Genomic DNA, 25,663 nt, shown 5'->3' with positions numbered 1-25,663 from the left:
CCCACATATACTAACCAGCATGAGGATGCAGGGCAGCAGGAAGTTGACCATGTCCCACAGCAAGGCAGAGAACCAGAAATTTGACAGGTAGACACCGCTAACTTGCTGCACATGCTTGGACTTAATAGAAGATTCTGTGACGAGCAGCAGAGCAAAGGTGCTGGACAGGGAGGCCATGCCGTACATCAGGTTGATGGCGATGGCAAAGCCTGTCTTGCTGCTACACATAGAAGAAGAAAGGAGTTTGTGATCAGTAATCCAGTCATATTTGGCCATTTGTTTTTGTTTTGTTTTTTTAAGCTAAGTAAATATAGTGTCCTTTATAGGTCCTGAGACCCACTGATGTTGTGATTATCTCCAGATTCCGTAGTGTGAAGCAGATGACAGTCCACAACTCCCCCTTGATGGGATGCCAGTTTGACTTGGGTTACTTCCCCAGCCAAGGCAAATACCCATTTACAGCTGGGTGGACTGAGACAATACACGGATGCAGACTGGTACTGTGAGCAGGAACCAAATGCATACGTATTGATAGCCCACTGAGCTATCTGCTTTTTAGCCAAGGTCAGAAAAATAGACTGCTTGATGCAATTCTTTGACAGTTCTCAAAGACATATTAAAAGTCCCCATCCATCCTCATTGAGCTTTTCTCGTTATGACATCTTGATACCATGGAAATGTTTGCAGTAATTATGGTGGAAAAGTCATTTTGGAAAGATGAATTGGTGAATTATTTCATGGATGGCTGGTGAGGATTTTGCTCTGGAGGTCATTCTGATAAATGCAACCACAAATCCATGAAAGCAAAAATGTTAAACATAAATTGGCATGTAGGAGACATCTAACACTCTTATATGTTGCAACTGTAATACTTGATGAACTTAAGCCCCCGAAGTCTGAAATGTTGGCTAGAACTCTGAGCTTTGGTTGTATAATTCCAGTGAAAATTCCTATTTATTGTTAACTGTGAAGTAATTAAATAAGATGTCATGCTATTATGAGGTCATGACACCATGATCTCATGTTCCTGAGTTTATTTACCTTCAAGGCAATGTTCCAAAGCTTTGCCTGGTCAAACATGGTGTACTCATGTACACTAAAATACACCTCATAAGGCCTTTTCTCACATGAATAAGATATAACACCATACCAATGAAAGCTCACTATTTTTTGTGCTAAAGAGGAGTGAATAGATAAGAAAAAAGGTGTGAAAATGGTAGGCAGCCATAAAATACGATTTGCCATCTTGTGTGATGAAAAATTACAGCTTCTTTTAGAGTCCCACATCAGTCTATAATTACACAGAGAAGCAAGAAAGCACTACCTTGTATCATCCCTATCACACATTGAAACTAAAAAGATAATCAGGTTTGTGTAGAGTACTATGACTTTAGACTAATAAAACTCATGATGCACACATGAAAGAAGCATTTCTTTGTTTGAGTCCATAAGAAATGAAATATTTCCACCCATTGCACCCTAATGCATCACTATAGCTGTATAACTTCATGCATATACTGCAGGTGTGCCTTGTATTTTGGCATGAGGAATCATGCCATGCCATACCATACTGTGGTTTTTGCTAATAACACTGAAGAGAAGCCGAAGTGTACACCAATGTAGTACTATATCCACTGCTGAATTTACAAAAGTCAAATCCAGAGCTATCTGAGCAGACTGAGCTATGCTAAACAAGGGGAACCCCCCCCCCCCCCCCCGATATACCATACTGTGCAAATGTTTTAGGCCAGTGGTATCCATAAATATTTCAAAAAGGGCCAAGAGGGTGGACAGTGGGTTTTCTGCACTGCTTTTAATTGCAGCTTCCTAATGAACTGTCATCAGGAATTTCCATCCATTTAAATTATGTACATTTTGAAACACTTTTGAGTACCCACTCTACTCTAATTCACTCCATTCTGCTCAACTCCTTTTTTTTTTTTATTAGCACAACATTGTGTAGGTTATTCTCACAAAACTAAATGTGCCTCCTCCACTCACTCTGTGAGCTGGGTCATGGCGACCTCGGACATGCTTTTTGGCATTGGGTAATTGCCGGTTTGGATGGACGCATTCTTTCCTGCCATAAGCTTGAAGAGAGCATTGTCCATCATCATGAGGGCCATGGCAGGAGTGTGATAACCCTGATTGTTGAAGTATGCTGTTGCTTCTAGATTCGAACTGCTTGTGCCACGAAAAGCAGCACCCACGACACACTGCTCGTTAAAGCGTCCTCCTTCTGCCTTAGTATGGGCCAGGATGTAATCAGTAACATCTGAATAAGCAAGAGAATGGAACTTAGTTAAAATCACACAAAGTTCTCTTTATATGTTTGTTTCCTCTTCCTGTATACCTGAGACGTTGATGAGATGTTCAAGCTGGGCAGACAGTTGGGAACTGTATGCGTCTGCCAGGACAGTGGCCAGTGGACCCGCCCCAGGCTGCAGAGACATGGGCACGCGGGTGTAACCATACCGGCTGAGCGCCAGCCTCAAATGAGGTGCACTCTTTTCACTGGGAAGGGTGCGTGCCACAACAAGAGCCACAATTGTGAAGACCATAGGGACCAGGAACTGAGCCACCATCACCTTCCAGTTTCTCCAGCTGTACAGTGCCCGCTTCAAGAACATGGCATAAAACTGTTGCAAATGTAGGTAGACCTAGTGGGGGACAAAATGAAGAAGCTTAAATGGCACCAAACTTTATGAAGCACATATTGATGCCGACTGTATCAATAAACTCCATTGTCTATCTCACCCCAGTGTTCAGCTTAATGTTGGAGCAGTCTTCTGAAATGAGTGTGCCGCTGTCTGTGAAGTCGGTGACATCAGTCATGCCGCTGATGCTGCTCGTATCGTCTGTTGTCCAGTCGTGGGAGCGTCTCTCATGTTGGTACTGCAGAGCTGGCAGCTGGATGGCTTGAATGTCCAAACTGGAATCCACCAACTTTCCCACTCTGAAGACAAGTTAATATTTGGTTATCCACAGTTTTGTTAACTTTGCTTTTCTTTCTTCTTTTGGTTGTTTTTTTACAGTCCTAGTGTCATACCAAAACACATATCAATCTTCTTTAAAAAAAAAAAAAAAAAAAGACGATTTAACATAAAGGACACAATCAGTACTCACATGCTGTTTTGTTTGTTTTATTGTTGTTGGGTTTTTTTTTTACAGTCCTAGTGTCATACCCAAACACCACATGAGTACGGATTGTGTCCTTTATGTTAAATCATATTTTTTGATAAATGAGTGTAGAAAGGAATTAGGATGAACAGGGCAGCCATCACGAGTCACACAAATTCAATGTATGCTGAAAATGGCAACAAAATAGCTCTACCTTGAAAGTCACTGGTATTTTAATGGTTAAATGACAGTAAGCCATCTAGATGTACTTTTGTTCTGCGATACAGCCATCAAGCTTTGTTCAGACTGTCAGATGAAATCTAATTCAAATATGATCTCACTGACTGACTTTCTAGATTATATACAGCAAGTCACCAGATCCAATCTGTGTGTTTGTGTGGCAATCCTTATTTTCCATCTTATCTATATCAGCTGCTACATTAATAGCATAGCGGCTGCAGGGCATGTGGGCAGAACATGGAGAAAAACTGAAAAATATTTGAAAACTGGAGCGGCATCTCTCTCTCTCTCTCTCTCTCTCAACTTTCTCATACCCAACCCACTCACACATACACCTGAAGTATAAATGACCCAAAATAGATCTGTGTATTATCATGCCTGAAACAAACTACAACTGTCACTTTGGACATCAAGGCAGTTATTGTGTCACTGCTCAATCTTTCTACATCATTTGACTTTGATATGAAATATTTTACTGTCTTCTGTGACCATTTTTGGACATGATTTCCCAAGTTAGTTTGGGCTTGTGTGTGTATGAGCGAGGGAGAGAGTTGCCCTCCCTGCTCATTTAGCAGAACAGTGAGTGTCACCCAGCAGCACATCCCTGTAAGCGTCCCTCATGTTGAATTTTTCTTTTTCTGGAGCAAGCAGTGAGGTGAACATACAACATATTGCTTTTCTTTTTCAAACTGTATTGAACAATGAATATTTACCTACCAGTGGGTAAATAGTAACTGCAGATCAATTCAATATCAGCAGAAATATATGCTGTAATGAATCATAACATATAAGCATGCATTCATAATGACAGTACAGGAAAGGGAAGTGTGGGGCCCCCTGCTGGAGCTGTTACCCATGCAGCCCGAACCCACATAAGCGGTTGAAGATGTATGTATATTATGTAAATTTCAGAATGTGCTGGTTTGACTCTGTTACCTGATGCTCTGTAGTCTCTTAAGGGGGGAAAGAATGCAGATGATGCAAGTAAAATCAGGAGATTTCAGTTTGTCAAATATCATTTTTAAATATTGCATTATACATTTCTGCTTAAAGGCACTTTGTAAAATGCACGTGTGGCATTTTGAATGGAAACATTCCCTAATATGACACATCTGCTTTATTTTAATGACAATTTACACATTGTTTGTTCTATTCATTGCAAGGTATTCATGGAGTAAGTGTGAGAAACAACGTGCAACTCAACGCTACAGTAGAGGATGCTTCACATCTAAACACAAAAAGTACATCTAATTAAATTATTCTGTGTGACTGCAGCTGATGGCTGTACATTCATTCAGGCTTTTTTTGTACCTTTTAGCAGCTCTGTGTGAAGTACAAAAGCAGCACTGCACAAATGGCTATTTCAAGGACTTATGACTCAATTATAAGTGGAACTGTAGAATCAAGGCACAGGAGGGCAGTTCAGCTCCATATTATGGTTGCTTAAATGGGCTTCTTTAGGCTAAGTTACAATTATTCATCAGTGTGCTTCTTACCTATGGAATTAAAACCTAGGAAGTGAACTATCACAGTGAAACATGAGACAATACATCAGTCACAAAGTGCAGGAAAGGTACAGAGTGTTTAAAACTATCTTTATTTGAATGACAGAACTCTTTTTTGTGTATCACTGCCACCTTATTTTATGAAACAGCCATAAAACCAAAATATAATAAATTTTTTTTGTCATCACAGACCTCTAATATGGTGTTCTTGATCACAGGGGGAATGGTGGCCTTGGACACCAGACCCTATTTTTTAACAGCGTAAGGGTGAGGCTGCCGTAAGTCAGGCCGAGGTTCAGGGGCTGCCTAGACCTCTGATGGGGTCCGGAACAGGAGAGACATTTCTTACCAGTTTTGCCGGAGCTCGGTTTACAATCTGTCACAAAAAAAAGAAAAAAAAATACTTTTCGCGACTGCTTCAGTGAAACAAAACAGTACACCACTGTTTTATCAGTTACTCTGGGGGCTGGTAAGGTTAGACCTTGTGTGAAGCGCCTTGAGGCAACTCTGTTGTGATTTGGTGCTATATAAATGAAATTAAATTGAAATTTAAAATTGAAATAGCACACCACTTTTTCCATGTGAAGTTATGCTGTGTATATATTGCACAACGGGAGCGGAGGTCCCCATAAGTGGTCAAATCCCGCAATATTATGCAGGGTTCAAACGAGACTGCGGTGCCCCATTGTATTTCTTGTTTTAAGTTATTGTATGAAAGTTATTGTAAGTTAAATATGAGTTTCTTGTATTTAAGAAACTCTAGGGCGGGGGTCTGCAACCTTTACTGTTTAAAAAGCCTTTTTGTCTCATCTCCCGCAAATAAAATTCTTCTGGAGCTACAAAACATATCTGACCCTTAAAATGAATAAAGGCAACACAGCTTATACACACGCACAAAAAAGCCAGTTACCTGCCTCTCCACAACATGGAAGCTCCTATCAGGTATCATAGCAACCACCTTAGTTGCTATGATGGTTGCTATGCTTCTGGAGCCGCAAAACATATTTGACCCTTAAAATGAATAAAGACAATACAGTTTAACATACACACAAAAGCCAATTACCTGCCTCTCCACAACATGGAAGCTCCTATCAGGCATCATAGGAACCATGTTGGTAGGCACGTGAGTCAACGCATGAGTACAGCTCAGAAGAGCACTGGACACAACACCAGAGGATCAAAGCACCAGCTGCTGGTTGACCGTGCAGTACACCACGACTCAAAGACCAGGCAGACCAACCTGACCACAGCCTGGATTGAATTTAGGAAGGCCTATGACTCAGTGCCTCACATATGGATACTGGAGTGCTTGGCACTACAAGGCTAACAGTGCACTGATAACCTTCATCAGGAACTCAGACATCACCTAAGGCCAACTCTAAGGCAATCATACAAGTCACCAACAAGTGCGGAATATACCAAGGTGATACACTATTCCCGCTCCCGTTATGCATACGTAAGCCTCAACTCCCTCTGCTAACTCATCACAAAGAGTGGCTCCGAATATCGATTTAGAAGTGAAGTAACCATCAGCCACCTCCTGTACATGGATGACATCAAGCTGCATGCCAAGAGTGAGTGAGACACTGACTCACTGAGCCACCTCACCAGGCTCTACAGCAAGGAAGTGTGGCCAAATGGTGGCAAAGAGAAGAAAGGTAATCCCAGCCCAGAAGGCAGGACAGCAGACATACAGTACAGCTTCAAGTACCTGGGAATCCCACAAGCCATTGAGAACCGTGATGAAGATGCAAGAAGGTCAGCCACAGCCAAATATCTCCAGAAGGTAAGACGGGTGCTGCAAAGCCAGCTCAATGGTGGGAATAAGATCTAAGCCATCAAAACATACGCTCTACCAGTCATCAGATACCCAGCTGGGGTACTAAGTTGGCCACAGGAGGAGATAGATGCCACTGATGTCAAGACAAAAACTCCTCACAATGCACGGTTTCCACATAAAGTCCAGTACCCTGAGGCTCAATGAGCAATGGAAGGCGGGAGGGTGAGGATGAGATGAGGAACATATTAAAGCCATATTACATTCAGAAACAACAACAAAAAAAAAAAAATCAAGCCCAGACTAACTGTGTGTACTGGAGTAAATCATGAAGTGACACAGGTGGAGTGACCTTCAGACAGCATGTGAGGTTAAGTCACTTTTACAGCTAAAAATAGCTCTGAATGTGTGTGCATTTTTCAGATGCTGTATGGTTAATTTTTTTTCTCAGCTACATCAGGACTTGCACAAGTTAAAGAGTTGGAAGCAACATTCATAATCTGGTATATAATATTTTAAAAGATGTTGATTGGAGTAAGATGTGGCCTTTAATACACATCCATTCCTGCATTTAAGGCCTGTCACACATTTCAAAAAAGAAGTTGGGACAAGGAAATCTCTTCTAAATGTAAGAATTAAGTCATCACTTTTATATCATCAGTCATTCAGAAATACAGTCTAGTACTGTGTGGTAAATCTGTCAAGTGAGCAGTTTTCAAAAACTAAGTGTCCACGCTGCAAGGCCACGAGTGAAGGAAACCACCAAGACAACTCTGAAAGAATTTTTGGCTTCTGTGGGTGTGAGCAGAGAAACTGGGAATGGTACATTTTATTTTAATTTGCATTTTACATATTATCCCAGTTTTTATTGATTTGGGGTTGCGTGGCATTTCTTAAATTACAGAAGTGCTGTAAACATTTGATTGTTTTTTGTTTTGTTTGTTTTGTTTTTTTTTTGTTTTTTTTAAAAAAAAGCTTGTTGGAACAAATGAAAAACCCCAAACGTGTGAAAATAAAATAAATAAATACTCTGGCATGCACAGGCATACTACTGAAATAAACTGAACAAAACAATGTAGGCTTATTTGAGTCCCCATATTTTTAGAAAATAAATGAATAAGACTTTGCAATTTATAAAACATACAAGTGCAGCCTAATAACTCTGAAAAGTAAACAGACGGTACAGTCTGTACCTCACAAGCAGTGAGACTGGACTGATGGCTAAGGTGGCTTGACAGCTTTGTTGTTTTGTTTTCCCCAAACATTTCGCTCCACACTCTAACATCCCCCCTCTTCACTCTCTGTCTCACATGTACTGGTGCACTGACCTTCCCTCAGCAGAACATAGCGTCTGAAAACAAAGTTCTCGCCTTCATGACAGTGGTGCAGCTTCCCATAACAATTGTTCATTTTGTGACTAAAGCACCAAATTTGGTACACAAATTCTAAATTAAGTAATGTTCATTTTCAGATGTGGAGGTATCCTGGAGCTTACCTCTAATGACCTACAGCGGTCAATAAAGAATTACACAGGGGTCAAAATTTAAAAAAGGTTCCAATCATATTGAAAGAGACATCATGTTATCTGTCTGATCATAATGATTCCAAAAAGGTATAGTTTAGACTATCCTTGACTAATTGTTGTGGAGTTACAGGGTAAAATCAGCAAAAACAAGGACAAAGGTCAATTTCAGTTTATACAAGGGTCAAAAGATAAAGTTTCTCCAGTTTTGGTAAAAAGTGATGCAAATTATTGGCTCAGTTAATAGGGTTTTAAAAAAGAATACTTTGCACATCTGTCATGGCTATCATATTATGGGGTAACATATGTCACATCATAGAATCCAATGCACATCAACCTTGATTGACCTCTACTTTGGAGACCAAGCATTAACACAGACAAAGCTATTCCATTTATTAATCTGGGAGGAGACCCTGGGGAAGACCCAAGACTAAGGGGAAGAGATCATATCTCCACACTGGCCTGGGAACGCGTAGGTATCCCCCAGTCGGAGGTGGTCAATGTGGCCCCGCAAAGGGAAGTCTGGAGTCCCCTGCTGGAGCTGTTGCCCCCGCAACCTGATCCCGGATAAGTGACTGAAGATGAGTGAGTGAGTGACTTTTCAACATGATTGGAACATTTTAAAATTTTGAACCCTGTGTAATTCTTCACTGACCCCTGTAGGTCATTAGAGGTCAGCTCCACGAACCCTCCACATCTGAAAATGAACATTACTTAATTTAGAATATATGTTCCAAATTTCATGTTTTAGTCACAAAATGCACAATCATTTTGCCTATCTGCTGCACTATGAAGAGAAGATACACCGTGTGATTGTTTGCCTGCAAAGGTGCTATAGTGACATCACAATGCTACTCTGAAAACCTCTGACATTTCCAACTTAAAAGCATGTTTTAAAAAAGCTCCCTCTCGGGAGAAAATTCACAGACAGAGTCATGGAGCTGCTGCGGAGGTGTGAAAGAGCCATGGGTTGCTTTTGGTGATGGACTCTACCATGGGGTTTTCCAAATCATAGGAAAACCATGGTTGTTCATTGGTTGACTGACTTTAAAATACTGAATATCTGTTCAAACTTCAGCACTTGCTGACGTCACATTTATTTGGTGTGTAAATATTGACCGTCCTCAGTACACTGACTTTCGGTGTAAGTCTTGTAAATAATATTATCTGCAGTACCCTCGACAAGTTATGCACTCATATTTGTTCAAATAGCATTCTGTGTTAGCGGTGTGTTAGGTGTGTGCAGCTGATGCACGCTCGTGTTTGTTGTAGCAGATGTACATACTGAGAGACGGGAAAAGAAACGGCACATGAAGCAGCAGGCAGCTGGGACTGAAATGTGCAACTCTGGGATTTACAGAATCTGTCACAGCATCTGTTTGAAAATGTCAACAAAGCCGATAACTGTTGCCGTTAGTACACAGTGCGTAGTAATTCATATTCTAAAACTCATTCCTCCAACCCGTGGTTTTAACTATACAAGGAGCCCTCTGTTGCATTAACATTTTCTCACCACAATCATTCCTGTGTGCCCATAAACTCAAGTTGCTGCAACAATGAAAATGCACGTCCCAGCAGTACAGAGGCCTCCAGGATATCACACTTAGGAGGGCAGTGGAATTTATTTCTACCTACCTGAGGAAAACCTCCTCCATAGTCGTCACTGAAGCACCATAGCTGGCGATGCCCAACTCCTCTCTGTTCATCTCCAGCTCAGCAAACAGCAGCTCAAACCTGAGACAAGATGACACAAAGAGCATGGGATCATTTTTTTACAAACCAGGTCAGTGTCGGGTACCCTACAGTTTTCCAGTTCAGGTCTCTTTTTTTTTTTTTTGATGCAGGTCAACCTTAGAGGCGTATCCAGATTATTGACTCAGCATATGCATCTGACAAGATAAAATTTTTTCTTTTTTTATGAACTGCGCTCTGTATTTACTAAGAGTCTTACATTTAACATTAGTGTTATTTGTGTTTGTACTTTCACTATTGGCTAGTTCTACTCTGTAAGGTTTCAGAGGTCATGTTCATGAATCGATCACTGTACACACACTGAACTGGACCAGTTCTGTTTCTTGCTTAAGCAAAGTAGATTTACAGTCCAGTAGGTCATCCAAACACCTTGCAAACTCCTTGCAGTTTTTCTAAGTATTGACTGTGTATCTGAAGAAGCGATGGACTTACTTGCTGGTGCTTTCCTTCGGCAGGATGTAAGAGAGTTCGGCTCCGGCACTGCTCTCAAGCATAGCGTTGGGAACGTACATATGCACGAGGCGTGTGATCTCAGACACGTTACAAAAGGCATCTTTTACTATCACCATATGGTAGCCAGCACCTGTGAACAATGGCAAGTACAGACATGAATATTTACTATAATCAAAGTAAATGATCGCAGACAGCCATCCTTAACAAAGATGTTACATTTCATCTTTTACTCATGACCAATTTTTAGTGATGAGTGGGGGAAAAAAATACTGGGCAGGATGTTATTTCTAGCAAATCACCACTGTTTATATGCAGTAAATGTTCCTTATCAAACAAGAAAAAAACTATATTGTCTTGTTTGATCAATGGTGCCCATAGCATCACTATTTAAATGGGACATCCTCTAAATGCAAGTATGGTGCTGGGCAGAAATGAATGACATTTAGTAACTTAATTAGTTATGGGCATGTTTTGGGCATAACATGAGAAAAACCAGACTGTAATTGATCAAAACCTTTAGAAAGAACGGGCGTTTTGATGGTGAAATGAGAACAGAGGTGTTTTCTGCACACAAACTGTTCAACTTTCAACCTGGTTTTTGGTGGCCTATGATACAATCATTTTCTTCTTGAGTTGAGAAAAATGAGTTGGATTCACCAGTGTGTCCATCAAACCTCAGAGAGTTAAGGAACATGACCACTAGGTGTGAAAAATACAACTGCATTGGCCAGGTGGAAACAAGAAATGACACTTCTGCTGCATAGTGCACTGCTTTGCAGCAGGTGGGAAACAGGATCCAATAACTTGAGCACAGTGCTCATAATATTAACAAGGCTACCTTGCAGGAGGATGACTTTCTTTTGTCAAGCATGCTGCATACTGAGCAACAAATCATCATGATTAGGGATGAGCGAGTACACCACTATCTGTATCTGTTCAACCATCTAAATTATCTGTATCTGCACTCATAGTGGGCGGAGCCTAAACCGGAAGTGGGCGTGGTTTAACACAAAATGGCTGGGGCTTAAATCAATACATTATTTTAAGTCTGAAATTAATATGGATTGATCAGAAGTTGCTATATTTATTGTTTATTTGAAAACTATTTACAGAATAGCCTCAAAATTGAGATTCAAATCAATGATTTTGATCACAAAACTAAGAGAACCATTTACAGAACAACTTTTTTTATGAACTCAGAACATGAATATTCTTAAGTGTATGAATAAATATTTACAGAACAGCCTCAGAATTGAGATTCAATGTTTTTGATTACAATAGTAAAGGAACTATTTTACAGAATAAGTTTTTGATAAACTCAGAACATAAATATTCTTAAGTGTATGAATGAATAACAGAACAGCCATAGAATTGACATTCAATGTAGTAGGAAATTATGAACTACTATGTATGAACAAGAGTTGTCATACTCAACACAACTTTCTTTTTTATTCTATGATCAAACTGATTTTTGTTTTCAATTTATTTATTTTTACTACCTAACGTTCTTGGCATTTTTTCTACACAAAGTTAAACAATATTGATCAAGGTGTGTGTGTGTGTGTGCGTGTGCATGACTGTCTGTCTGTGTGTGCATGTGTGTGTGACTGTGTGAGAGGCAGAGAGGTTGTTCGACTGACCAATTTATTTTTATGAATTGCAGTGAGAAAGTGTCAGATACTGCATGTAGCCATATTCAATAAAAAATAATATAGGCTACTTTGTGTGTTCAGCTATATGTGTGTATGTGTGTAAGTGATCTGTAAGAGTGTTTATTTTTTAATGATCTGTGTGAACTTGGTGATTCATGCAAACATCCAGTGATAGCAAACAGGGAAATTATATGCCAGCCTTGTTCACTGTATTCTTCTCAAAACTACCGCGTTCAGTTCGAGCAAAGTTTTCCAACTGACTTTATATCACCAACAAAACGAAGAGCAAACAAACGGTTAAAAAATAAATAAATAAAAAACCCGACGGGAGTGGAGGCAGTGACCGACGCAACACGAGCCGTTTTCACCTCTGTCTTGTCAAATGCACCGCGTACGATACGGAACAAGTTCACCAAGTGACTTTAAATATCATACAAATCGAAAAAGAGGCGAGCTGCTGACAGAGCAACGTGAGGTAGAATCAAGCCAAGCACAGAGAGAGATCCTGTCTGTGTGTGTGCAAAAGGCTTCAGAGAGATGTGTCTGTGTGTGTGTGTGTGGGGGGGGGGGTATGTATGTGAATGGCCAATCACAGAGACAGTCAGTTAGCCAGTGAGAATTTTCCTTCAGCACGAGCACAAATATTGATGAGTTTTACTCGTATCATCCTCGTGCTCGTCAAAAATGCTTCATCCGTACCAGATACTCGTCTTCAACGAGTATCCGGCTCAACCCTAATCATGATGTCAACATTTTCTACCTTATGCAGCTATTCCACATTTTACTCTCATCTTCACTCACCATATTTGTTTTTAAGGAAGAGAGGAGAACCGCAGCACTGCAGCTCCCCACCCGCCATGATGGCGACGCGATCACCGAGCAGGTCAGCCTCGTCCATGAAGTGCGTGGTGAGCAGGATGGTGCGACCGCTCTTCTCACCTTGCAGAAGGTCCCAGGTGGCCCGTCTCGCTGCTGGGTCCATACCAGATGTGGGTTCATCTAACATCACTACCTGTTGATAGGTATGGTTACCAAGAAATAAGAGGTGGATAAAACCTTCAGGAATAGATGGGATAAAGAGAACGATGGTAGGAAAACAGTCAATCAAAATCCAATTCCTTACCTTCGAGTCTCCAATGAGGGCAATGCCGATGGAGAGTTTTCTCTTCATGCCACCAGAGAGGGTCTTAGAGCGAGCCTGTCGCTTGTCCTCAAGGTTCAAGATCCGGAGAATCCGGTCCACCTCATCTGGAATCTTGTCTTTGGAGAAGCCTTTCAACTGGACAGAAAGCCAAAGACACACCGAGTAGAAAAGGCCACACTGCTGACCTTTTCAAATATGCTGACATTCTCCTTTTATCAAACTGACTGTAAATGGATGGACGGACGGACACATATCGCCTTTATAGCAAATAAATGATAAATCTACTACATTTCTATCGCACTTTTTTCATCCATCAGATGCTAAAAGTGCTTTACAATACTTCACATTCACACCGTCAACCGCCCCCGTCAACACACACGCACGGTGCTGTGCTGCTGTGTAAAGAGCTCAACTACACAGCAGAAGCAACTTGGAGGAGGAGTAACAAAGCAGTGGGCTTGTGACCAGAGCATCCTTACTTCAAACCCACATCAGGCTGAAAAATCATGAAGGGCCCCTGAGCAAATTCCTTAATCTCCATCACCATGAAAGTGCAATTTAAGTGCAACCCATTTACCGTAATTAGTGTGCCAATAAAAGCCAATCAAGTGCTATTCTATCAGCTTCCCTACCCACATGTTCCCCTCTGGTCAGGAGAATGTAGGCCATGATATTCACTTCTGTGAAATTTAGGCCACTACAATCAGAGTATAATGCAGTCATCAAGTTTGCTGGGGTACACAACACTGAGAAACCTGCTCGCTGGGCATTTCACGTTCCCGCACAATGCAAGTTGTGTACCTCATAAAGCCTCCCTAAGAAAGTGTTCAGCATTCCATCTGTACCCAAGGATCCTCCAAAGACACTGAGGACCAAAGACATCCAGTTGCCGCTTCAACAACCAAACAGGAAGCACCAAGACACAAAAGACGTGGACCTTCATTCTGCTGCAAAAGTATTAGTATTGTTAAACACTTTTGTCTAGGGACCTCACAAATTCACAAGCTTTTCCCAGCCATCTCCCAATCTCAAAGACCACAGACCCAGAAACACAAATGGCCCTGTTGAGAAAAGTGACTCTCGACAAGTTTGGCACTTTGACTGCATACAGATAAAGTTCAGATGGCCAAGTGTAGGAAGTGGCTGAAAACCTGAATTTTAGTCTTGATGGAGGGCAATCAAAAACCCAGATACTCTAAACTTGTCACTCAGCTTCTCAAGTGCTACAATCAGGGCATGCGCTGATCACAAAGCCATGAAACGTTTCCACACCAACAAAGGCCCCTAAGTCATTTTAAACCATTACTTGAAAAAATAAATAACAGCTGGGAACAAAATCATGACAGTAAGTTTATAAAACCACTTTTTAGATGCCATATGTTCTTGTTAATGGCTTTGTGCGTACCTGTGTGTAAAAGAGAAGGTGTTCCCTGACAGTAAGGTTATCAAACAGCACATCATGCTGAGGACAGAGTCCAAGACTGCGTCTAATCAGAGCCATATCCTGACAGATGTCATAGCCGTTGATGTAGGCCCTGCCACTGCTGGGAGGGAACAGACCTGAAACACAAGTAAGAAAACAGGGGAGTTCACATAAATCAGGTGGTTGCAATGCTTCCTTGGTCCTGTACTTGTTCTGCATGTTTAAGTTACCAGTTAGCATGGACAATGTGGTGGTTTTCCCAGCTCCATTGTGTCCCAAGAGCACTGTGATCTGTCCTTCAAACATGTTCATCGTAAGATCCTGCACAGCCTGCCGTGTTTGATTGCCCACTTTGAACTCCTGAAGGGGCAATAACACCCAAAGAACAACAACAATAATTCACAAATGATCTACAAAAACATATGTAACACAATGGAGTAGCCTTCTTATACAGTGCAATCTGTAATGGTTGGCTACGTTTGTTGAAATCATCTGCCATTTTCAACCTACAGAAATGGAACATGCTGAACCTATGAGCCAGGAGCTGTCTCCTCACCTTAGCAAGGTGTTTAATCTTGATCCCAGAGACTAATCCAGCTGGTTCTTCTTCTATAAATTCTCCTTTCAGAGCCTTTTCTGCATCTTCTTCTTCCTCTTTCTCTTTCACCAAAGCCATTCGTGGGCTGCTGCACCAGTATGAAGGCTGTCAAGGTTTGAGAGTAGGATGAAAATTACAAAAAATGTTACAATACTTTACAATTCTGTTGTCAGTTTTGAAAAATATTTCAGGGGTGAGAAATCAGTGCACGGTGACACCGTTAATACAATATCTCCTACTAATACACACACAATGGACAGAAGTGCATCACAATCTCATCACCATGACCATGCTGTTCACCACTTTCACTATTCCAGCACAAAGACGGCTCTCTTGGGAATACATTACTGTCCCTGTTAACACTGGTTTACAAGATTTGTTCTTTAACAGAAAGTAATCCTGTATGATGGAAGTCTTTTAAAAAAACCAACAACAAAAAACAACTGTAAAATAGTGACATCTTCTCAGTTCTTGTTTTTAAGACACAATATAGCCCCAGATGGTAGGCCATTACTAACATTACAAAATTGTGATGTTTTTGAACCATGGGAGTGTTACACTTGGTGGACCAGTTGTCCTGAAGCTGGCGCATATTTATTTTTTCTCTTTCCAGGTTCAGACTAGTAAGCAGTGGGAAAGACTACAATGTCTTACCTATAATTCTACCCTTTCACTGACAGCAAAAGCTAAAGTGATGTGTGCATTATTTATGGAATCCTACTACAGTCCTGCAAAGAGGCGGTGGCTAAAAAAATTTCACAGAAAAGTACACAAGTATTTTTCTGTGAAATTCTTTATGGTACCAGCAACATGCACTTAGCTCAGTCATGGTAACAGCAACATGACACTTAACTAAACTGACTAAACCAATTGAACCACACAACACAAATCAATAACACTAACAACACTGTTAAACTAGCATGAACCACAATAACATTTAAAACCCCAAAACCCCAAACTCCCATGGTGCATTGCAGCACAACGTCCATACTTATTAGCTAAAATTACTAATTCTCAAAAATATTTGGCAGTTTTAAGCAGCATTCATCCTTGACCCAAAATACATAACCATATCAAACTGCAAATGTCAGCTCTCCCCAATTTCTGTGTAATCGAGCCATAAACATGCACTCACAAGGAGGCCATTTGGCTATTTTAATGTAGATGCAATGACTGGGGCAAGGGCTTGGGGGGCGTCATCATCAAATGGTAAATGAACTGCATTTATATAGCACTTTTCCATCTGCATCAAACACTTAAAGTGCTTTACAAATACAACCTCAATTCCAATGAAGTTGGGACGTTGTGTAAAATGTAAATAAAAACAGAATACAGAAGACACTGCTTGGATGGCAGCATGTGTTGCTCCAAAACCTAGATGTACCTTTGCATGCTTTTTTTTTTTACAGCGCATTGTACCGCGAAGGGAGAGTACGTGCATTGTGTTCTGCGTGTCTGTTTATAAGAATCTTCTCGCCCAGAAGAAAAAAGAGCGCCAACAACTACCCATAACTGTGTTCTTCACTCGGAAAAAGACACCTGCACCGAGGTGTGACTCAGTGGAAAAAGACACGACAGCGGAGCGGTGCCAGGACAAAGAGGCGCGGTCAGAGGAACTGTGAAATACTGGTCAGTCACTATTAATAATTTCTTATGTGTCCAACCTCGTAGGTTGATCGTTAAAATTAAATTCGTTAGTTCTAAAAGCCATCATAATTATTTGTAGAAAAACATTCTATTTTTATTTCTCAAAAAATATTTGGGCCTGAAAACAAGTTGGTCTTATTTTTCTACTAAGGTTTGAACTTTGAGAGTGTTTACACACGAGAGAAAAGTGAGAAAATGTTAATGCCTGTTTGAGAAAAGTGTATAAAGTGTGCAGTGAGGGGTTTTACAGCCTTAAAACGTCTATAATGTAAAAAATAATGCTGACTACTTTGCGGATTTCGCTTGTTGCGGGCTATTTTTAGAACGTAACTCCCGCGATAAGTGAGGGACAACTGTATTCCGCGCAAATATGTGTCAGCATGTGCATCTGTAGCTAATCATTTGTGAAACATACCAGTACAAAGAAGTAGTACGGAAGAGGCACCCCATATTCACCGGGAAAAACTGCTTCCATGTACCAGGCCACCAGCCCATAGAGCAGGGCATCAAAAAGCAGCAAGGTCAAGACCTGGGCCAAGGTGAAGTCGTCATCCACCGTGACAGATTCAAACAGGTTACTCCACTGGATTCCTATGCCTGCAACAAAGGTAAAGCCCAAAATTTGTAGAAACAGACTGATTTAACTGAAATACGGAGAGATAAAATAATCCACCATGAGGTGGCTTCAGATCCAGTATCCTCAACTACTTATAATGATAACATCCACTTTGACTATACTCTGAATTTTTTACCTTTGCCTTCATACATTCCTATGAGCTGAGCACCCATGGCCATGGCCACATTAGAGATAAGGCAGGCTGACACTTTCTGGGAATGGCTCAGCAAGTCGTAGCGAGGCCACAGGAACAAGTAAGGCAGGTAACTCAGGAAATAAATGAAGCCGCCTGCTGCTGCTCCTACATTCGCTGAAAACAGATGTAAAAGACAAGTTAGAGGAAAATGCAGCTGTACCTCATTGCATTTACGACGTATTGCTGGAGCTCAATAATCGCTGACAGTTAAATCATGGTGTGATTCTAGGCTTTTGACAAGTGTCAGAAAATGTGTGTGTTGTTCATATGAAGGTGAAGAAATAAGACAGATGAACAGTTGTAGTAGAAGAATGACAGACTAACCATAATACACAGAGAGAGAGAGAGAGAGAGAGACAGCTTGAAAACACCAACCATAACCCTTCTTTAAAAGCTGATTTTGCACTCAGGTTTATTGTCATAATAGCAAAAGAACCAATAAGAAAATCAAGAAGATAATTGGTCCGCTGATGGTTTTAAAAGTTATCTGAAAAGCTACTCCACTAGCAAAAAGATTAGCTTTGAAAATTATCGGTTATCGGATTAGCTGAACTTTGCCCACCAACACCTCCATGTTTTCAACTCTCACTGCTCCACCCACTGCTAATTAACAGGTGTGTTCATCCAATTGAGAGCTAAGAAACACAAGACTTGTGAGAGAGAATCCTCTGTTCAATTTCCTGCCAGACAGTAACCTCATTAGAGTGCTCCCCAGCAAGGTCCTTCATCCCCACATTGCTCCGTGTGAAGCTGAGCGCCCTGCATGGCAGCACCCTGACATTGGTGTGTGTGTGTGTGTGTGTGTGAGGCATCATAAACAGCTGTGAGCATCTGTATCAGTTGGAAAACTGCTGTGTGTGTGTGTATGTGTGTGCGTGCGTGCAGTTTGGCTGTCTTGACAGTGAAGAACATGCAATGCACTCAGTCAAAAATAGATTATGATTGAACCAAATCTTTCACAAAAATGTAAAAACAGCCAGAAGAAAGCCCACCTCGTGAGAAGAAGGCACTGATCATAAAGCTGAAGTTGATGGTGGCCACAGCGAAGACTAGCAGGAAGACAAAGACCAAGGTGGGGTCACTGTAGGTCAGCACTGCACCGTTCGAGCTCACCTAAAACATAGGTTTCCAATGCTTATTTGTCTTGTTTTGAACACATTTATAGCACTCATAACCTGAAGCTACCTTTCAAAAATACCACACATCTGACCCTTGTTCCATGAGTGAGAAAGAATTATTGTTAACTTTAGGTTTTTTTGTTTGTTTTTGGGTTTTTTTTTGTGAGGGTAGTATTTGGAATGAATGAATGAATATTTTATTTTCAGACATTCCACCAAGAGCGACCAGAATATCAAAGTCAGCACACACATCTATTCTTAAGTGTTAATACAAACATCAAATCGCATGTATATACATACACAATAACCTATGTTCATAATCAGACTCGTATATATAAATATATACTACATACGCCCATACATGCATATACACACACTCGCACCACCTACACAAGTCAATCAATCAATCAATTTTTTTTTTTATATAGCGCCAAATCACAACAAACAGTTGCCCCAAGGCGCTTTATATTGTAAGGCAAGGCCATACAATAATTATGTAAAACCCCAACGGTCAAAACGACCCCCTGTGAGCAAGCACTTGGCTACAGTGGGAAGGAAAAACTCCCTTTTAACAGGAAGAAACCTCCAGCAGAACCAGGCTCAGGGAGGGGCAGTCTTCTGCTGGGACTGGTTGGGGCTGAGGGAGAGAACCAGGAAAAAGACATGCTGTGGAGGGGAGCAGAGATCGATCACTAATGATTAAATGCAGAGTGGTGCATACAGAGCAAAAAGAGAAAGAAACAGTGCATCATGGGAACCCCCCAGCAGTCTAAGTCTATAGCAGCATAACTAAGGGATGGTTCAGGGTCACCTGATCCAGCCCTAACTATAAGCTTTAGCAAAAAGGAAAGTTTTAAGCCTAATCTTAAAAGTAGAGAGGGTGTCTGTCTCCCTGATCTGAATTGGGAGCTGGTTCCACAGGAGAGGAGCCTGAAAGCTGAAGGCTCTGCCTCCCATTCTACTCTTACAAACCCTAGGAACTACAAGTAAGCCTGCAGTCTGAGAGCGAAGCGCTCTATTGGGGTGATATGGTACTATGAGGTCCCTAAGATAAGATGGGACCTGATTATTCAAAACCTTATAAGTAAGAAGAAGAATTTTAAATTCTATTCTAGAATTAACAGGAAGCCAATGAAGAGAGGCCAATATGGGTGAGATATGCTCTCTCCTTCTAGTCCCCGTTAGTACTCTAGCTGCAGCATTTTGAATTAACTGAAGGCTTTTCAGGGATCTTTTAGGACAACCTGATAATAATGAATTACAATAGTCCAGCCTAGAGGAAATAAATGCATGAATTAGTTTTTCAGCATCACTCTGAGACAAGACCTTTCTAATTATAGAGATATTGCGTAAATGCAAAAAAGCAGTCTTACATATTTGTTTAATATGCACTTTGAATGACATATCCTGATCAAAAATGACTCCAAGATTTCTCACAGTATTACTAGAGTTCAGGGTAATGCCATCCAGAGTAAGGATCTGGTTAGACACCATGTTTCTAAGATTTGTGGGGCCAAGTACAATAACTTCAGTTTTATCTGAGTTTAAAAGCAGGAAATTAGAGGTCATCCATGTCCTTATGTCTGTAAGACAATCCTGCAGTTTAGCTAATTGGTGTGTGTTCTCTGGCTTCATGGATAGATAAAGCTGGGTATCATCTGCGTAACAATGAAAATTTAAGCAATGCCATCTAATAATACTGCCTAAGGGAAGCATGTATAAAGTGAATAAAATTGGTCCTAGCACAGAACCTTGTGGAACTCCATAATTAACCTTAGTCTGTGAAGAAGATTCCCCATTTACATGAACAAATTGTAATCTATTAGATAAATATGATTCAAACCACCACAGCGCAGTGCCTTTAATACCTATGGCATTAGGTAAGTAACAGTGCTAGTAATTTGTTTCAGTTTTATTGCTGGAACTTCTGGGAAATTCACATAATCAGGTATGTGGATGTCCCCCAAAATATTGTAGTCTCCGTAGTAGCATACTCACAGAGAGGCAACACTAGGTGCAGGAATGATACCAATATATTTCACTAGAGTGTCTTCGTCTCAACCATGATCTAGAAATTGGAAGTGATATATTTATTTTTAGTACCTCAAGAATGACAATTTGTACCAAATGTAGTCTCCGTAGAGCCTTGTAGTCTCCGTAGTAGTAGCTCTATACTGGAATCGCTTGTAAAACTATGGTGGAGGTTTTACAGCAGAAATTTTGGTCCAGTCTTTTGACTCACATTATAGGACACAGAAATAACACCATTTCCAATGCTTTGGTGTGTAACTTTTTGGAATAAAAGAGTTCTTCACAAACCTAATGTAGTCTCCGTAGTACCTGTTTTTGTTCACAAGGATCAAGCACTCAGTCTGTCACCGAAAAAAATCTAAATGGTATTTGCTCATGAAATTCTGCATGAAGATCCCTTGGGATGTTATCATTGTGAAACAAACTATTAAGCATTATACTGAATTTCATTTTTCGCCAAAAGTGAAACACTAGTGGTACACCTGATTGTGCAATTACCGAGAGCACATGCAACAAACCTTTTAACAGGAAAATCACTTGTTGACATTCAAAACAAGTGATTAGAATAGGGGAAAGACCTGAATCTGGATTGTAGTAAATACTATGAAGGTCCTGAAGCCCAAAGTTTCTGGTGCATACCGTTGGATTTCATGGTGTGAAGCGGATGAGAATCTGACTCCCTCTGAACAGGATACAATCCAATGTAGCTTACTTCCCAAGTCAAGGTTGGCATGTTGGCACCTTTCCTTCTGAGTCTGGTCTGCTTGAGGTTTTATCCTACAAAGGCCTGAGGGCATTTTCCTTACTGTTGTTGCCTATGTGCTTGCTCTGGGTGTGGGGGGAGGAGGCAGTGTAAGGTTAGACCTTACCTCTGTGAAGCACCTTGGGGTGACTGATGATGTGAACTGGCACTATACAAATAAATTGAATTTTAAAATCATTTGCAGTTGTTGTTTTATATACTGAGTTCAACAGGAATGTTGGCATAGTGGAACATGTCTGGGCTTGTTCAGGCAGGCACATGTACAATAGGCCTTTTTGCTATTGTATACTTTAGAGTTACAGCTTGGCTAGTACTGGTCTCATGAATAGATCTGCAGTATCTATAACTGTTCAAATGTAGTGCTTTCCTGTTTTCCAGGAATCCGCTTGGTTACATTGAAGAGGCACTGTAAAATGAAATGCAGGCAAAGTACCAGTTATTTGTCAAACTTACATGAATGCAGAGAAGCAGTGTAACAAAGAAGACTGAAACAGAGAGGAAGAGGAAGAACATGAGAAACCAGGCGCTCCAGTGCAACCAGTTACTGAGACCCATCATCCTCATGTACTCCTATGATGTACAAAGAAAAAGAAGAAAAAATAATGCAGCAATGACGAATCAATCTACTGATTCAGGCAAGTGCTACCCACAGAGACATGGCCGTACCTTGAGTTTCCTTTCCTTTTCCTGCACCACAGCTCGGACTATATTGAGGGCTGTGTAGGTGAAGCTGAGCACCAATACCAAGGGTAGTTGACTCTGAATAGCCAGGATGAAGACATCATATGTATATGCAGGGTAAGAAAAGCGTGACAGGAGCACTGTGATCGAGGCGAACAGGGAGTCAGCAGCACTTCTGTTATAGGCACGCATGATTGCTCGATCAACCGCATGCTGCACTGCCAGGAAGCCCTCTCGGTAATAACCTGAAGGAAGAAGAAGGTAGTAACCCTCAAGTGAGGAGAACAATGTAAAACTGGCATTAAATAACTTCCATGAAATGACGTTTTTAAAGGTGCACTATTGCACTGCTGTAACGCTTCACCCACCTGTTTTATTTATATAGTTGTGAGCATTGTTTTGGTTACTCCTCATTGAGTTCAAGCATCTGTTTTCCTTCTCTATTATATTACTACAACCATTTGATTTGTCTTCACACCTGCATCTTGCTTGTAATCACACACCTGATGACTTTCCCTTCATCAGCACTGGTATATCAGTCTCTGTCAGTTTGCTTGGCATTGTTTCTGTCTTCACCCTTGAATAATCTTTACTGCCCCATCACAGTTCAGCAGTTGCCAAATTTCAGATTTATTCCACTTTTCATCCTGTAAATAACCATTTTTTAATATCCTGCTTTGTGATTTGTGCCCATATTTTTTGGTTCAATTCCTCCATTATAGATAAAAGCATTCTCACTCGATAAGACTATTTCTATTCATATCTCAGATGAGTAGCAACAAAGGCGTCAAAAATAAGAATCAAGTCCAGCTGTTTAGAATTTAAAAATGTCTTGATTTTCTCACACTGACGATGAAAGAAAAAAGGAAGAACGTGACAAGACAAAGAGACAGAAAGGAGGAAGACTGAGAAAGTCCGGGGGACTGAATGAAAAACTTTCTCACCAGGTGTGCCTCCCTCTTGGTTAAACTGCTCCCGGGGACCTGGCAGCTGGAGGAGTGGAAACAGACTGTGCGTGTGCCAGTCCAGGTCACTGTTGGGGTTGAGCTCGGAACTCTCTGGGAGAGGAGCACAGCGTGGCGTGTATGGGAAACGCAGGTGATAACTCACCTTTTTATGAGGAAAACAAATGAAAACAGGAATTCAAGTGTTACATTTAATTAGAAAGCCAGGAGAAGTGGAAAGGTGTGAATTCAAGATTAAGAAAGGAATACTCTCGGGGTTGTTTGGGTGTTTTAGTGGCTTTGCTCATTTCTCTCTTTTCAGCAGGTTCAATCAATTTTTGAGAATTGCCTACTTGACACAGATTTACCACACAGTACCATACTGTTTGTATTTTGATGTAAATGAAGTCCAAGACATATTCAGTGACTTGGAAATGTTCATGTATTCATCCTCTGACTTGTCTGAAGAAAACTGCCTGCGAAAGTCATGATTTAGTCATATTTAGAATAACAAACCCTTGCCTAATTTTTCTTTTTTGGAATGTGTTGCAGGCCTTAAATGCAGGAACGGAGTATACTAACAAATGAAATTAAGTTGACTACACATGAATATCTCTGGTTCATATTGTCTGCAATGAAACAGAAGTAAATGAATCACTGGGGGTGACTGCTTTTTGCTTTTGCAATTTCCATATCGTTCCAACATTTTCTGATTTGAGGTTGTATTAGGGTATAACTGAAACAACAAAAAATAATTTGCATGTAAGGAGCAGGTTTTGCACTCTAAGGTTACTGTAGTTGTTCCGCTGACCCTTCCCAGATAAACGATTAGCATATGAGACGGCAGAATAATGTGACCAAACTTGTATTACTAGTAATACATACTGTATGTGCTCCCTTTAAACTAGCACACACTGAGCTCTGAAACATGAGGCATTAAACACAGATTAAGAGGAAAAATGCAAAGAAAGGAAACTTACATCGACTTAGTCTGAACAATGATTACAATCACATTTTAGAACTAGAGCACCGCGCTCACAGAGCTCAAACCTCCACCAACAATAGTTTCCAATTCCACAACATTTTACCTTAGGGAAAAAAAAAATTCAAGGTCACCAAATCCTGTTAGAAGTGGCTTTTCACAAGCTAAATTAGATGTGATCAAATGCCAGGTGTATGTATTTAGTTCATACACTTGAATCCACGTTTTTTTGTGGTGTTGTCAGGGGTTTTTTTCCCCAAACTTTTTCAGTTTCTGAATTCTTTTTCAGATCATGTTCACAGAACATTGGTTATCTCTACTATGCACAATTTGGAATTGCTTTTTGGTACTTGGTTTCCAAATGATAACTGGAAGACAGACAAACAGCCATAAAATTGGAACCGCCATACAATTTTGGTGGTGTAAGTAAATCCATAACAGAAAAATGAGTGAGTGAGGCACTTTTTCAGGCGATAGTGAGTGCCTGTCTGCACCTCACTTTCAAACATGACAGTGATCAGGGCACATATGACTAAGAAAAATGTAAAATATACATTAAATGGCCATTATATATATACATTATGTAAATATACATTAAATTGCCACAAAAATCTGTAATCTGGATCAAATTACAGATAAAGGATACCATCCTACATAACCCTCTCAAATATGAAAGAAATTTAATCTTTTTTGACAATTATGAATTTCATACATGTCAACTCCTTTGAGGGTCCACCTGTATAACCCAGTGAGAAAATCCATAAAATCAACACAAAATCCTTATAATCTCCAAATCGCACCAAAATCAGTTTTATTCCAGTACACACAACCGCATAGCGGTATCATATAACTGGGTTTTTGTCCACATATTATGAGTTGCCACAATGACATTGAAGTCAGGATCATTAGTATTTCATCCACAGTTGAATTTAAAACAATAGAGATCTAGTATTCATGCGTCAAGCTGAATTTTATAGAACTGAACGTGTCAAATTTAGTTATTTTTTTTACAGAAACAAGAACTGTGTGTCACTAATGGAAATACATTAATAAAATCATGAAAAATAAATCAAATATAATGAACAAAATAAAACATACCTCAGAACTTCATCAAGTGTATTGAAAATCGCCTCGCCAGTGCCGATGTTGCAGACTGGCATGTCAATGATCCTCGACTTCGCCCCTGTGTTTATTAGGGATGGGTATCGATAAGATTTATTGATATCGATACCATTATCGATTCCGCTTATCGATTCCTCTTGTGAATTTTTTGTGTATTACAAGTAGGCTTTACAGGTTTTCTATGTCAACAGGTCAAAGAGCTTTTTCTTATCGTGCACCCGCTATGTGGAATGGTCTTCCTGCGACCGTGAGGCAGTCGGAGTCCGTGGACATCTTTAAGTAAAGACTTGAAGCCTATTTTTATTCTCTTAACTTAGAATATTTTTTATTTTTTATGTGTTTTATTCTTTTACTTTTGTTTTTAATTATGTATTTGA

At 40.4% G+C, this 25,663-nt stretch overlaps 1 protein-coding gene across 1 annotated transcript in view; it reads right to left on the bottom strand.

The window, feature by feature from the left end:
* Window positions 1-25,663, bottom strand: part of abca3b (ATP-binding cassette, sub-family A (ABC1), member 3b) — a 70,055-nt gene that overhangs the window by 18,091 nt on the left and 26,301 nt on the right. The window contains exons 5-21 of the mRNA XM_034189531.1: window positions 23,183-23,348; window positions 22,224-22,483; window positions 22,011-22,127; window positions 18,638-18,758; window positions 17,586-17,759; window positions 17,249-17,430; window positions 15,145-15,291; window positions 14,819-14,948; window positions 14,571-14,725; window positions 13,145-13,300; window positions 12,823-13,033; window positions 10,349-10,499; window positions 9,800-9,898; window positions 2,758-2,956; window positions 2,354-2,660; window positions 2,002-2,275; window positions 16-220 (exon numbers count right to left, since the gene is read on the bottom strand). Coding sequence (XP_034045422.1) covers window positions 16-220; window positions 2,002-2,275; window positions 2,354-2,660; window positions 2,758-2,956; window positions 9,800-9,898; window positions 10,349-10,499; window positions 12,823-13,033; window positions 13,145-13,300; window positions 14,571-14,725; window positions 14,819-14,948; window positions 15,145-15,291; window positions 17,249-17,430; window positions 17,586-17,759; window positions 18,638-18,758; window positions 22,011-22,127; window positions 22,224-22,483; window positions 23,183-23,348 — 3,054 coding nt within the window. The remainder of the gene's footprint in view (window positions 1-15; window positions 221-2,001; window positions 2,276-2,353; window positions 2,661-2,757; window positions 2,957-9,799; window positions 9,899-10,348; window positions 10,500-12,822; window positions 13,034-13,144; window positions 13,301-14,570; window positions 14,726-14,818; window positions 14,949-15,144; window positions 15,292-17,248; window positions 17,431-17,585; window positions 17,760-18,637; window positions 18,759-22,010; window positions 22,128-22,223; window positions 22,484-23,182; window positions 23,349-25,663) is intronic.

This window comes from Thalassophryne amazonica, chromosome 16 (genome assembly GCF_902500255.1).
Source record: "Thalassophryne amazonica chromosome 16, fThaAma1.1, whole genome shotgun sequence".
In the NCBI taxonomy this organism is placed as follows: Eukaryota; Metazoa; Chordata; class Actinopteri; order Batrachoidiformes; family Batrachoididae; genus Thalassophryne; species Thalassophryne amazonica.
Note: the sequence above shows the minus strand (reverse complement) of the source record. Positions and strands in the feature narration are given on the sequence as shown.